At 45.2% G+C, this 15,413-nt stretch overlaps 1 protein-coding gene across 6 annotated transcripts in view; it reads left to right on the top strand.

Annotated features, from left to right (window-relative positions):
• The window catches only part of LOC118358399 (LIM domain kinase 2-like), a 47,656-nt gene extending 32,372 nt beyond the window's left edge, over positions 1-15,284 (top strand). For all 6 annotated transcript variants that reach the window (XM_035736191.2, XM_035736190.2, XM_035736193.2 and 3 more), the window contains 12 exons: positions 3,997-4,185; positions 4,576-4,681; positions 7,635-7,849; positions 7,995-8,181; positions 8,294-8,380; positions 8,758-8,889; positions 10,120-10,176; positions 10,764-10,829; positions 11,751-11,925; positions 12,039-12,094; positions 12,304-12,461; positions 12,947-15,284. In XM_035736191.2, the coding sequence (XP_035592084.1) occupies positions 3,997-4,185; positions 4,576-4,681; positions 7,635-7,849; positions 7,995-8,181; positions 8,294-8,380; positions 8,758-8,889; positions 10,120-10,176; positions 10,764-10,829; positions 11,751-11,925; positions 12,039-12,094; positions 12,304-12,461; positions 12,947-13,157 (1,639 nt within the window). In that variant the 3' untranslated portion in view covers positions 13,158-15,284. The remainder of the gene's footprint in view (positions 1-3,996; positions 4,186-4,575; positions 4,682-7,634; positions 7,850-7,994; positions 8,182-8,293; positions 8,381-8,757; positions 8,890-10,119; positions 10,177-10,763; positions 10,830-11,750; positions 11,926-12,038; positions 12,095-12,303; positions 12,462-12,946) is intronic.
• Positions 15,285-15,413: the final 129 nt, after the last annotated feature.

Here is a 15,413-nt window from a genome sequence, read left to right as displayed (position 1 = left end):
TCTCTGATGAATCTGTTGTCTGTCACACCTGAGCTCCCTGAGCTACGGTCTGACTCTCTGATGAATCTGTTGTCTGTCACACCTGAGCTCCCTCTACGGTCTGACTCTCTGATGAATCTGTTGTCTGTCATACCTGAGCTCCCTCTACGGTTTGACTCTCTGATGAATCTGTTGTCTGTCATACCTGAGCTCCCTCTACGGTCTGACTCTCTGATGAATCTGTTGTCTGTCACACCTGAGCTCCCTCTACGGTCTGACTCTCTGATGAATCTGTTGTCTGTCACTGACCTGAATCTGTTGTCTGCTCCCTCTACGGTCTGACTCTCTGATGAATCTGTTGTCTGTCACACCTGAGCTCCCTCTACGGTTTGACTCTCTGATGAATCTGTTGTCTGTCATACCTGAGCTCCCTCTACGGTCTGACTCTCTGATGAATCTGTTGTCTGTCATACCTGAGCTCCCTCTACGGTCTGACTCTCTGATGAATCTGTTGTCTGTCATACCTGAGCTCCCTCTACGGTCTGACTCTCTGATGAATCTGTTGTCTGTCACACCTGAGCTCCCTCTACGGTCTGACTCTCTGATGAATCTGTTGTCTGTCACACCTGAGCTCCCTCTACGGTCTGACTCTCTGATGAATCTGTTGTCTGTCACACCTGAGCTCCCTCTACGGTCTGACTCTCTGATGAATCTGTTGTCTGTCATACCTGAGCTCCCTCTACGGTCTGACTCTCTGATGAATCTGTTGTCTGTCATACCTGAGCTCCCTCTACGGTCTGACTCTCTGATGAATCTGTTGTCTGTCACACCTGAGCTCCCTCTACGGTCTGACTCTCTGATCTGTTGTCTGATGAATCTGTCTGTCTGTCATCTGTTGTCTGTACCTGAGCTCCTCTACGGTCTGACTCTCTGATGAATCTGTTGTCTGTCACACCTGAGCTCCCTCTACGGTCTGACTCTCTGATGAATCTGTTGTCTGTCACACCTGAGCTCCCTCTACGGTCTGACTCTGATGAATCTGTTGTCTGACTCTGAAGCTGAGCCCTCTACGGTCTGACTCTCTGATGAATCTGTTGTCTGTCACACCTGAGCTCCCTCTACGGTCTGACTCTCTGATGAATCTGTTGTCTGTCATACCTGAGCTCCCTCTACGGTCTGACTCTCTGATGAATCTGTTGTCTGTCACACCTGAGCTCCCTCTACGGTCTGACTCTCTGATGAATCTGTTGTCTGTCACACCTGAGCTCCCTCTACGGTCTGACTCTCTGATGAATCTGTTGTCTGTCACACCTGAGCTCCTCCCTCTGATGAATCTGTTGTCTGTCACACCTGAGCTCCCTCTACGGTCTGACTCTCTGAATCTGTTGTCTGTCACACCTGAGCTCCCTCTACGGTCTGACTCTCTGATGAATCTGTTGTCTGTCATACCTGAGCTCCCTCTACGGTCTGACTCTGATGAATCTGTTGTCTGTCACACCTGAGCTCCCTCTACGGTCTGACTCTCTGATGAATCTGTTGTCTGTCACACCTGAGCTCCCTCTACGGTCTGACTCTCTGATGAATCTGTTGTCTGTCACACCTGAGCTCCCTCTACGGTCTGACTCTCTGAATCTGTTGTCTGTCACACCTGAGCTCCCTCTACGGTCTGACTCTCTGATGAATCTGTTGTCTGTCATACCTGAGCTCCCTCTACGGTCTGACTCTCTGATGAATCTGTTGTCTGTCATACCTGAGCTCCCTCTACGGTTTGACTCTCTGATGAATCTGTTGTCTGTCATACCTGAGCTCCCTCTACGGTCTGACTCTCTGATGATGACCTGAGCTCCTCTGTTGACTCTCTGTCACACCTGAGCTCCCTCTACGGTCTGACTCTCTGATGAATCTGTTGTCTGTCACACCTGAGCTCCCTCTACGGTCTGACTCTGATGAATCTGTTGTCTGTCATACCTGAGCTCCCTCTACGGTCTGACTCTGATGAATCTGTTGTCTGTCACACCTGAGCTCCCTCTACGGTCTGACTCTCTGATGAATCTGTTGTCTGTCACACCTGAGCTCCCTCTACGGTTTGACTCTCTGATGAATCTGTTGTCTGTCACACCTGAGCTCCCTCTACGGTCTGACTCTCTGATGAATCTGTTGTCTGTCACACCTGAGCTCCCTCTACGGTCTGACTCTCTGATGAATCTGTTGTCTGTCACACCTGAGCTCCCTCTGACGGTCTGACTCTCTGATGAATCTGTTGTCTGTCACACCTGAGCTCCCTCTACAGTCGGACTCTCTGATCTGACTCTCCGACTCTCTGAATCTGTTGTCTGTCACACCTGAGCTCCTCTACGGTCTGACTCTCTGATGAATCTGTTGTCTGTCATACCTGAGCTCCCTCTACGGTCTGACTCTCTGATGAATCTGTTGTCTGTCATACCTGAGCTCCCTCTACGATCTGACTCTCTGATGAATCTGTTGTCTGTCACACCTGAGCTCCCTCTACGGTCTGACTCTCTGATGAATCTGTTGTCTGTCACACCTGAGCTCCCTCTACGGTCTGACTCTGATGAATCTGTTGTCTGTCATACCTGAGCTCCCTCTACGGTCTGACTGATGAATCTGTTGTCTGTCACACCTGAGCTCCCTCTACGGTCTGACTCTCTGATGAATCTGTTGTCTGTCACACCTGAGCTCCCTCTACGGTTTCACTCTCTGATGAATCTGTTGTCTGTCATACCTGAGCTCCCTCTACGGTCTGACTCTCTGATGAATCTGTTGTCTGTCATACCTGAGCTCCCTCTACGGTCTGACTCTCTGATGAATCTGTTGTCTGTCACACCTGAGCTCCCTCTACGGTCTGACTCTCTGATGAATCTGTTGTCTGTCACACCTGAGCTCCCTCTACGGTCTGACTCTCTGATGAATCTGTTGTCTGTCACACCTGAGCTCCCTCTACAGTCTGACTCTGATGAATCTGTTGTCTGTCATACCTGAGCTCCCTCTACGGTCTGACTCTCTGATGAATCTGTTGTCTGTCACACCTGAGCTCCCTCTACGGTCTGACTCTCTGATGAATCTGTTGTCTGTCACACCTGAGCTCCCTCTACGGTCTGACTCTCTGAATCTGTTGTCTGTCACACCTGAGCTCCCTCTACGGTCTGACTCTCTGATGAATCTGTTGTCTGTCACACCTGAGCTCCCTCTACGGTCTGACTCTCTGATGAATCTGTTGTCTGTCACACCTGAGCTCCCTCTACGGTCTGACTCTCTGAATCTGTTGTCTGTCACACCTGAGCTCCCTCTACGGTCTGACTCTCTGATGAATCTGTTGTCTGTCACACCTGAGCTCCCTCTACGGTCTGACTCTCTGATGAATCTGTTGTCTGTCACACCTGAGCTCTCCTCTACGTTCTGACTCTCTGATGAATCTGTTGTCTGTCACACCTGAGCTCCTCTACGGTCTGACTCTCTGAATCTGTTGTCTGTCACACCTGAGCTCCTCTACGGTCTGACTCTCTGAATCTGTTGTCTGTCACACCTGAGCTCCCTCTACGGTCTGACTCTCTGATGAATCTGTTGTCTGTCACACCTGAGCTCCCTCTACGGTCTGACTCTGATGAATCTGTTGTCTGTCATACCTGAGCTCCCTCTACGGTTTGACTCTCTGAATCTGTTGTCTGTCACACCTGAGCTCCCTCTACGATCTGACTCTCTGATGAATCTGTTGTCTGTCACACCTGAGCTCCCTCTACGGTCTGACTCTCGCCATACCCCTCCTTCCTGCTCTCTCCTTCTCTACATATTTTTCTACAACAAACTTTACTGTTCCCAAAGGGCAATTGTTTTGAAACCATGTACAGACAAATGACATAGGTGAAGTAGAACACGTTGATGAACACTTTGACCCACTTTCAACTGGTAAACACTTTAATAACATCATTATCCACAACACTGCCCCTTATTCCTTCTTTCTTCTCTCCTCCGTTCTCTTCCTCTTCCTCTCGGGTGCAGTGGGAAGTGCTATAAGCAGGTCGTCCTGGCACCCGTGTTGGAGAAGCGTTCCGCCGACTCATCCCTGGACTCTCTGCCTCACACGGTCACCCTCATCTCCATGCCCTCTGCCACCAACAGCAAGAGGGGCTTTTCTGTCTCTGTCATAGGGGACGCGGCCAGCGGCTTGGCTAGCGTGCAAGTCAAAGAGTGAGTGGATTTAACTGTCACTCACAGCCAGTGAATCTATACACCCCTGACTGTCTAGAACTTGAGTGGGACAGGATGAGTCATGTGTTGTTTAACTGATTATAGGTTTGCTGAATAACAAGGCATTATTCCTTGGTACCCAGATGTAACCTGGATGTTAAATCCCGTGTCTCTTTACTTTGGTGGTGTTATTATAGTCTTGATACGGACTCGGCCAAAGGAGTCGCTCATTAGTTGATTGATGTACTTGATGTTGTGGACAGTCAGATACACCCACCTCTGTATTGTCTAGGTGCTCACTGCTGATTAGTCCATAGAACCAGCTCTCTTCTAGTTCATGCTGATACTGGTGCTTCTGACAGATATGTATTTGTGCTGTATTTCTCTCAGAGTCCGAGGGATGCATATCAGCCCGGAAGTTCGGGATGCCATCCACGTTGGTGACAGGATCCTGGAGATCAACGGTCTTACAGTGGGGACACTGGTGGAGGAAGAGGTGAGCTGCATGATCCCGTTTTTCACCATTCACTGACGTTTTACGTGGTTAACTGCATAACATTCAGTAGTTTGAATAAAGCAATGAAATGTAGTCTCTCTTCAGTACTAACCCAGTGGTGTTTTATAAAGCGCGACTGTTACATAAGTGTTTGCAACCGTTGCTCTACTGTGCACCTCATTTTCAAACACTTTTAAAACACGGAAGCCAAACGCAGAAACTATGGATACAACTTCCCACTCGCTCGCATATTATTCATAATTAATTTGTGCGCCACTACAAATCCCTGCATTAGCGTGTTTCTGTTAGCCGAAACATCCTTACAAAATACAATAGATCACTGGCCTTATGTGTCTGGACATTGTTGACTAAACTGCAGAGAAATCCCCCCATAATTGGTTACCCAATCAGGCAGGATAAATGCAGTTATTTTTAAATGAATACTGCTATGCGTTGAAAACACTGGGCATTTGACTGGTTATTCAAATTACATAGACTTTTCACTGCAGTTTACAGCCTAGACTAGAGTTTTGTACTCATTTGAAAACAATAATAATATTCTTCATTACATTCTGATGTTGTAGCCTAGGTCCCTAAAAAACTGAAACATAATGTAGCTTTTCCAGCTACATTCCCAGGGACTGGGAGGGAGCACACTCAGCACAGCTTCGGGATCAGCTTCAGGATCAACTTATTTTTCTTTCGCTGTGTAAATTGGCAGGACATACACTGCGGTACTAAGCCTAACATTGAGCTCATGAAATATGGTATAATATGCATACGCTTCTACTTATGCTATAGGCTACATTTCTAGCCTCTGTCTTTGTTCTGTTGCACAATTATGCACCTGGCCTCCGCTGCCACGGCGATTCCTCTTACATCTTGTGAAGTCCCAGGAAAAAGCAGACTACAGAATGTGGTTGGACACTTATGTTGTCTTTTTTTGCCTACTTATAGCCTATAGGAGGAGAGATGCGCGCTTGCTCTTGCTTGCTGAATGTAAAATAGGCTACAGCATTAGCGGTCGGGGAGTTTGAAAGGAGAATCACATATTTTCTTATAGTATGCCTATCTTAACATCGATAGGCTACATCCTGACAAAATATACCATATGAGCGGCCTGCTAATGTACCTTTCTTGTCCTTCTAAACTGTGGAGAATAGACCCAAACTGATCCATATTGTTTCATAATCAGGCCTAGGCTGTAGGACTATGCAGTTATTTGGGCACGAAACAAAACAGGATGTTTAAGCGGTTATTCAAATTTGCCAACATCACTGCAGTTTACAACCTAAATAATTGTATATTCACTTGAGAATGACAATACATTTCTTGTTGCACTGTGTTCTTGTAGCCCGGGTACAATAATTGTCTTGTCTTAAAAATGTAGGCCTATGCCTAATCAATAGTGGTACAATAGGCCATTCCTCTTCTCGTGAAATCCCAGGAAAGCTATAGGACATTTTTTAAAATACTTTTTAATACTAAGCCCAATAACCGATTCAGGGAAAGAAGCAGGCGGTCCCGTTCTGTGAGCTTTTGTGGCCTACCACTTTGCAGCTAAGACATTGTTGCTCCTAGACGTTTCCACTTCACAATAACAGGACATACAGTTGACGGGGACAAGGCAGACATTTGACGAACTGACTTGTTGGAAAGGTGGCATTTAATGACGGTGTTATGTTGAAAGTCACTGAGCTCTTTAGTATGAGTGTGGCTGAAATAGCCAAATCCACTCATTTGAAGGGGTGTCTACATACCTTCGTGTATATATAGTGTAGTTGCACAGGCATAGCCTAGTTGAGCACAGTGAAACAGAAGACCCAAAGGAATTGACAGCCGTTAGAAAAAAACAAAATCACTTGCAAACCACTTGACAATGAGTTAATGGCATGCTGTAAAAGATGCTCAGGATAAATGGCGTTTGTTGTCGATTGCTACATTTAAATACAGGTTATATTATTTTTTGTTAGGCCTACATGTACAGTGAAGTATTATTTGCAGTTGTCACTGACAAAACACACCTTGACAGCACTGAATGGTGTGAACCAGTATCTGTGCGTTAAGAGACCTCATGAATGGTTTTGTGTTATCCTCTTATTAATAGGCAGTGTGCAGTAGGATGCGTTGATCAGTTGATTAACAGGTGCAGGACTATAGAATGATAAACTTTCCTGTACAGGCTCACCAACGTTTTATAGTTATGTAGCCTATAGTTTCTCATTATAGTTATCGTTATTGGCTTGGTGGATGGCCCTCAACTCTTAAACAACACCACTAACGTAATTATCACAACAGAACTACTAGTAGGTCTAGCTAACATTAGCGAACGTGAATGAAATAGGCCACATATACACTTACACTTGTTTACTTGACTTTTAGACTCTATAAATTGACTCCTTCAAATAATTTACTCTAGCAAGTTTGCCACCGGCCCGCTGTAGTAGGTAAGTAAAGCGGAAGTCAAATCCATCACTTCCATTGTTTGGCTGTGCCCATAGCCACGTTCTAATATGAGGTGGATTGAAGACAGAACATGATCTTTGCATTCTGTCCATTCTGCCTTAATTGAATCATTGTTTAGTTGGGGAGGATGGCATCTGGAAGGACTCAACACAATCTCACCACACCACCATACCAAACCATGTGCATTCCAATGGTGCATTCACTGATATCATTTTAGTTCCCACCTTTCCTGTTTCCCACAAGGTGCGTTCGAATTCAAATTCTTTGGCTCCATTCAAGTCATGTTGTATAAGTCAATTTGATAGCTCTTCGGGGGGTCAGAAATCACGAACCTGTTCTCATTGGAACCCTGCCTAGTTCTTCTAATTGCATCCTGTGTTCTATGGGCCTTATACCAATACCTCTGTCATTAGTGTTGCTTGCTCATCTTACTATGTCAGAGAGGACTTTGTCCAAGCAGATTCTGTATTTTCATTGGTGTTTTCAGGTGGAGGACCTCATCCATCGGACCAGTCAGACACTGCAGCTGCTCATAGAGTATGATCCAGTCAGGCAGCGGTTGGACAGGCTCAGACTGGGGTCCTCGCAAAACCGCTTGGGGGTCCCCGCCACCTCCCGCATGCGCCTGTCTTCGCCCTCTAACAGTGTTCTGGAGAGGACAGACGTGGTGGATGACGGCACCCTAAAGAGGAGGTCTCTAAGGTACAGCTGAACCAGCTGACCTTAGGAGAGAGAGTCTAATCATTGGGGGCAGGAATGGAGAGATACAAAGTTATTTATAGTTTGTTCCAGTATATCTTGATCTACGTATGTCTAATTGACATTTGTCCCTCTCTGTAAATGGAAGGCGTAGCAACAGCATCTGTAAGTCCCCTGGGCCAACCTCCCCTAAGGAACACCCTATCCTGACCCGGGACATTGGGCGCTCCGAATCCCTGCGCTCCTCCAGCAGCTGCTCCCATCGCATCTTCCGCCCCTGTGACCTCATCCACGGAGAAGTGCTGGGCAAGGGCTTCTTCGGCCAGGCTATCAAGGTCAGCTTCTCACCCAACAATCAACCTCTTTTTCCACACACATCTCAATCTCTCACATCTACTCCATGCCTTCACACAGGCGTCAGTGTTTTATTTTTCTCCTCATTGACAGGTAACCCACAAAGCCACTGGTGAGGTGATGGTGATGAAGGAGTTGATTCGCTGTGATGAGGAGACGCAGAAGACCTTTCTAAAGGAGGTCAGTAGTCTAGTCCACTCATCCTTACGGATTTGCTTCAGTCTTCAGAGGGAAAAATAAGCTTCAGAATTTTTTCAAAGATAAAATTTGGAAATTGATTGCTGTGGTGTTAAAGTTCAGATCGAAAGCATAAAGGTGAGTTTTTAAAGATGGAATCTGCATTAAGGGGAAATGGCGCCACTGGCCGCCCACCACCGTTGTTATTGTTTTTATTGTCGAGTTGAGGAGAGTCATGGTAAAACAAAGTTCAGTACATATTGTGGTCTTCTATTGCGCGTGCAATGATGTCCGAGGTAGAAAATACTGTGTTGGTTGTTTACAGGACGTGGCTGGTTCACCATTAAGGATTGCAGCTTTAAGTGTATCTCTCTCTCCAGGTCAAAGTGATGAGGAGTCTGGAACATCCCCACGTGTTGAAGTTCATCGGTGTGCTATACAAGGACAAGAGGCTGAATTTAATAACAGAGTTTATTGAGGGAGGCACACTGAAGGATTTCATTGGAGACATGGTGCGTTTCAGCTAATTAATTCACTTAACCCTCTCTCTTCTCTCCCACTGCACCAAAATACAGTTTATAAATAAATAGCTGTTACTGTTTTCCTTAAAGGTATACTTTGATGGCCTCCCGGGTGGCGCAGTGGCTAAGGGCGCTCTACTGCAGCGCCAGCTGTGCCATCAGAGTCCCTGGGTTTGCGCCCAGGCTCTGTCATAACTGGCCGCGATCGGGAGGTCCGTGGGGCGACGCACAATTGGCCTAGCGCCGTTAGGGAGGGCTTGGTCGGTAGGGGTGTCCTTGTCTCATCGCGCACCAGCGACTCCTGTGGCGGGCCAGGCGCAGTGCACGCTAACCAGTTTGCCAGGTGCACGGTGTTTCCTCTGACACATTGGTGCGGCTGGCTTCCGGGTTGGATGCGCGCTGTGTTAAGAAGCAGTGCGGCTTGGTTGGGTTGTGTATCGGAGGACGCATGACTTTCAACCTTCGTCTCTCCCGAGCCCGTACGGGAGTTGTAGCGATGAGACAAGGTAGTTGCTACTAACAATTGGATACCACGAAATTGGGGAGAAAAAGGGGTAAAATTCAACACAAAAAAAGGTATACTTTGGGATTTTGGTAATCTACTTACCCGGAGTCCTATGAACTTGTGGATACCATTTTTATGTCTGGCAAGTATGAAGGAAGTCAGACTTCCAGACATTGTGCTAATGCTAGTTAGCATTGGCTCACAAAACTACCTATATACTGGACACAGAGACGAAAAATGGTATCCACGAGTTCATCGGACTCTGGGAAAGTAGATACAGGGCTTCATTGCCAATCCAAAAGTATCCCTTTAAGGGCCTGTGCTGTGTGGGACTGGGACTGACTTGACCTGAGGTAAACTCTGCTCAGATAAAGGCTGTTGGCTCAGTGGTGGGCTGGCTGGCATGTCAACCAGCAGAGATGTGGAATGGGGGTAAATAGAGCAATTGTTCCCAGGTGAAAATTCAAAGGAGTTTATTACCACCTTTACTTCCCAGATTGGATCATTTACACCGCAGTCCAACAAAACTTATGGTCAACAGCAATCAGAGGGAACTGGAGTTTTAATGATTTGATTTGAGATTTTCAGTGGTGGGTTACACTATGATTTTGTGTAACTTTCCTTTGAAGTCCCACAATATTCTGTGTAGCCATAAAGGCTACTCAGGGGCCCACCTATTCATTTCTTGTTGTTTATTTTTCCATGGGTTGCTACAGGACCAGTTTCCATGGGAGCAGAGGGTTAGTTTCGCCAAAGGCATTGCTTCTGGAATGGTGAGTTGGCCCCTTCCAGGGATATTTACTGTTGGAGGTTAAATACTGTCCATGTAGACACTGGCTGCTTTTTGTTCAGCTGGAGCAGCTTCCAATATGTATGGTGGTAGTTAAACACAATGCATTTTAAAGGTACTTGGTTTCAGGTTGACTCTGACTCTATGAACTGAGATCAGATTACTTGAGGCAGGGATTGCTCTTGCCAATGGGTCATACTGGAGTGTGGGGCTTTGCAGTGACCTAGGGGTAGCCATATGTTCCACATACCTTAATGTCTGTCTTAGCCAACAGAGTGGGTGGGAGGCCTTCCAATTTCCCTGGAGACCACTTCAATACTGACTATTCCTTATTCTCTGATTCCCTTTCCTTACAACCCACAGTCCCTCCACAGAAACACAAGTATGTAGGGCAACAAAATCATTTATTGTCAAGACATTGTCAAATGATGACGTTTCTATCAGCCAGGCTTAGTGGGAGACGTTTTAAAGCTACATTGTTTTCTATGCAGCATAAAGCACTATTTCTGTCTTTAATATGCTTCCACTTGTGGATTATTAGTTTGTTTGACTATTTTTTCCTTATTTCAGGCTTACTTGCATTCAATGAGCATCATCCACAGAGATCTTAACTCTCACAACTGCCTGGTGAAACTGGTAGGTGACCTATCCTGAATTGTACATGGCACGCTAACTCAAAGATAGACAGGTAGAGGAGAATATAGAAGAGCAGAGATCCATTTGTTTTCCTGATCCATTTACAGAAACGCATGCAGATAGCACTCCTGCTTCAATATCTCTTGTTAATCAGTCATTGTTTCTCTCCTATACCAAAATGTGTGTTTGGCTTCTAAACTGTTAAAGATTGATGTACCGGGGGTAGTGTAGCTTCTTGTTTTAGATTAACCTGGAGGCAGGGTGTTCTAGAACATGTTTTGTTGTTGTGACAGAAGTCTTTGATTGGGACAGAGTAGTCTTGTTGGTACAGGCCAGGTAGAGCTATGTTCTATTCTAGCAGCAGAACACAACTCACAACAACATATTGTGTAAGTAATAAAGTACAGGCTTATATAGGTCTTCACAGAACTTTCACTGTATGGCAACCCTCCATGAGGTGTAATGAGTCTTGTCTGTTATTTCCACAGACAGATTCATTGATTTTACATGTAGTGACCTATGTATAACTGTATACCTGTCTCAGTTCAATGTATGTATGTATGTATGTATGTATGTGTGTGTGTGTGTGTGTGTGTGTGTGTGTGTGTGTGTGTGTGTGTGTGTGTGTGTGTGTGTGTGTGTGTGTGTGTGTGTGTGTGTGTGTGTGTGTGTGTAGGAAGACAACACACGTTGTTTACAGTTGATATACCCATCTGGTCATACTTTATTGTGATTTATTTTATTGGTCATTGACTTTACACACAAGCAACAACTCTTGGAAACAATCTTATCTTTTGTTGTTATTTGACCCATATTGATTGAGGTATGTTAAGTAATATGCTCCATGACTGAAGAAAACACCTGGCACTGTTACATTGCCACATCATATTCTGTTGCCCTCTAACCCCTGACCTCCCTCAGGACAACACAGTGGTGGTGGCAGACTTCGGCCTATCCCGGCTCATGGTGGAGGAGGTCAAGCAACCTCCCCCTGAGAAACTGGTCAATAAGAAGAGGGTTTTCAGGCGCATTGACCGTAAGAAGCGCTATACAGTGGTGGGGAACCCCTACTGGATGGCTCCAGAGATGCTGAATGGTGAGCAAAGCAGGAGGACCTAGCTTGGAGCTGTGGATCACGCGTATTATTCACTTTAACACTTCTTCATTCATTGTATGCTGGCCTGTTAATTAACATTTTGTCATCCTCAGGTAAACGCTATGATGAAAAGGTGGACATTTTCTCCTTTGGGATTGTGCTTTGTGAGGTAAGAATACCATTTTAAAGGCCTGCTTTTTATATTTACTCACAGAATTAGACTATGGGCTGTATGTTGAAATGGAGAATACTTGTTGTGTTTGGAAATTGTGCTTATGTTGCTTCTGTATCATTTATTTTGTTTGATTTGTCCACAGTGTTGGTCAGATACTGCAATCTTGAGTGTATATCCATTTTTAACTCTCTCTCTTATTGTAGATTATTGGGCAGGTGAATGCAGACCCAGAGTGCCTTCCCAGGACCTATGACTTTGGCCTGAATGTAGACAAGTTCATGGAGAAGTTTCTCCCTGACAACTGCCCTCCAGCTTTCTTCCCATTGGCTGTGGCTTGTTGTGACCTCATCCCTGAAAACAGGTGAGTTGAGACAATTGTTTTATACAGTGGCTGATGGCTTAAGATGCTGAGTAATGTATTTCAGTTGAATGTATTACTTTGATACACAAGTCAGTGTAGTGACAAGATAGCTGTAGTAGGCATGTATATAAAACATTCTGTAATTGAAGGCTCAAAGTAACAGCGAAAACAAAGGTAGAGACCAGGGAGGGAGATAACAGAGAGGGGGTGAGGGGTAGCACATGGAACAGAAAGCACAGTGTTTGTAACTGAGCTGAACGGCCACATGTGGGAAAGTTTTCCCCTGCCTCCCCATGAGACGTTATCCAGGCTATTCTCTGCCCTCTAGAGCCACAGAAGCAAGTGGAAAAACCGAACACTCTTTAGAACCAGATAGCATCTCCGTCTCAGAAGGCAGATTGCTCCCTCATGTTCTCTCACACCATGACCTTCCTTCCTGGTTGTAACCTCTCACCCCATGTATCTCCCCCCCACTCCCTCCCCAGGCCTGCCTTCCAGAAGCTGGAGGACTGTTTTGAGGCCCTGTTCCTTAACCAGGAGATGGGCATCCGTCTGCCAGCCGAACTGGAAGAGCTGCACCAGAAACTGTGTCGACTCCACCCTCCAAAAGAAAGCTCCTCGCTCCCAGCTCCCCAGAGCACAGTCCCAACACCAGTCCCCCCAGAGGAGTCCAGCCTGGCTGACAATGGCACCTAGCAGACGCCTGCCCCTCTGGATCCCCAAGCCCTCCCTCCAAGACCGCAGCCTGGACTGCACTAACACAGCTGGAGGAGGGGTGGGGAAGACAAACCTAACTCATGCCATCTGGGAACTGGATAACCTGAGCGAGCTGGACCAAGCTCCTCTCTCTGTGTGTTATGTTGATATGGTCTGTAGTGGATGTGTATGAGTGACCATACAGCTCTGAGAGCACCAAGGAACTGCAGTGTGTGTAGACTGGAGACAAGGGAGGAGACACATTTTAATGAGAAGACTAGAGGTGTTTGGTATTTATTTTTGTCCTGTTACATTTTTTAAAATGCTTTTTTTTTTGCACACACCAGGACATGCAGGGTTTTACACATCTGTTTGCCCTGCTATCAGATCCTGTTATGTGGTTGGTTCTCTGCTCTCTCAATGTGATTCCTTATTTTATCGAGACCATCTCTCTGCAGCATTTAATATCAATCCTCATGTGAAAGCTGTTGTGTTTTTCACGGACTGTTTTTATCTCGTCGGGTGGGTCTTAAGTTATAGTGTGGATTGTGGAGAGAAGACTCGCTCGGCGAGCAACAGCAGTGAAAATCGAGATGTGTGACAGACTAGCTGATTGACGGAGTTAACCCAGGGCAGAGCATTTGGAGTGAAGTTTGTTTACCAACAGGAGGACAGAGGGGTATCCTACGAAGCAGATTTGAGTAGTTAGCAAGGTTACTTTGGTCAACTCGGAATAACTGGTCATACGAAGGTGATTCACCTTTTATCCAGGTAAATTTCTATGACAATGAATCCTTCAGAACTAACCTTTTCCGGGTCAGGCTAATTCAGTTAACTCTACTTACTCTGAAATGACTGAGCCACGAGTTGAGGACTGCATTGTCATCCCTTTCAATTAGAGGAAGACGACTGATTAAAATATATCACATTACACATTTATTACATGCACTCGCAGTTACAAGCCTGCTAGAGTTAGTGGCAGGCGGACAAGCAATATCCACCGTCATAGTACGGATGAAGCCTGAGCTGGAATGTGAAGCTAACTGAAACTAGTTAGCTTTCGAAAACGCTAAGTAGATTTAGCTTGCTTTGTAGGATACCCCTTTGGCGTGAAGAGCACAGCAGGGACCAAACAAGCACTCTCTGAGGAGGCCACACACTGTCACACCAGTCAGAGAAATATGTGGAGCTGTGTCAAAGGAATGTCATGAGCTCACTGACCAGGAAAATCCTCTTCAAACAGTGATTCAACTTGAAATGTGACCTTGATTTTAGAGAACCTCCCAGCTTCAATGATGGCATCAGATTCACTCTACAACTGTTAACAGTAATCATCCTTTAGTCTTATTGTCATGTGGTTTGTGGGGCATCTACTAATGTAAAGTTACTGTAGAGGGTGGACATGGTAGTGTATAGATTTTCTTACAATTAACTAAATGTTTTTAATCCACTAAATTAACTGAGTTTGTTTTGTCCATGTGCACATGGACAGATTTTTAATTGTTTTATGATTTGGGAATTTGGAGCTGTTGACAGATTTGGAGTTTGTTACAGGATGAATAGTGTTTTTACATGCAGCACACCTTTAGAACCAGACTGGTACCTGGTGCTTGTTGATAAGGACCACTCAACTCTGATTGGACAGCATGAACCTGGTGTGTACTTAATGGAGCTCTGCTCTCAAAGGCATTGTACAACTTACTAAAAAAGGCTCTGTTTACACAGGCAACCCAATTATGATCTTTTTCCCACATTCGTCTTGACCAATCACATCAGGTAGCCTATCGGTTAAGAGCGTTGGACCAGTAAGAAATCTGGTTCAATTCCCCGAGCTGACTAGGCAAAATCTGTCTGTGCCCTTGAGCAAGGCATTTAACCCTAATTGCTCTGCTAAATGTATATTTTTCAGATCTGTTTGGTCAAAGGACAAATTAGTGAAATATCTAAATTGGGTTGCTTTTGTAAACCCTGAAGTGAATTGTAGTTAAATAAAACTGGATTTATATATTTAAGTTGGCTGTAAGAAATGTATATATGCCTAAGGGAATCAAGGGTTTGTAGATTTGTTTAGACATGAACAATATTTGTAGAATATGGAGATTAAAATAAACATGGTTTTGTATGCTAGCATAATCTAAGGTACTGATTTGTACACATTGTAATCACTTATCACCATGATGTTGAATGAATACAATTCATTTTTTGCTAATATACTAACTTTAAAGATGCACACAAACCCTACTCTCTTTGTAAATG

This window comes from Oncorhynchus keta, chromosome 25, assembly GCF_023373465.1.
Source record: "Oncorhynchus keta strain PuntledgeMale-10-30-2019 chromosome 25, Oket_V2, whole genome shotgun sequence".
NCBI classification, from domain to species: domain Eukaryota; kingdom Metazoa; phylum Chordata; class Actinopteri; order Salmoniformes; family Salmonidae; genus Oncorhynchus; species Oncorhynchus keta.
This window is presented reverse-complemented; position numbering and strand designations above follow the sequence as displayed.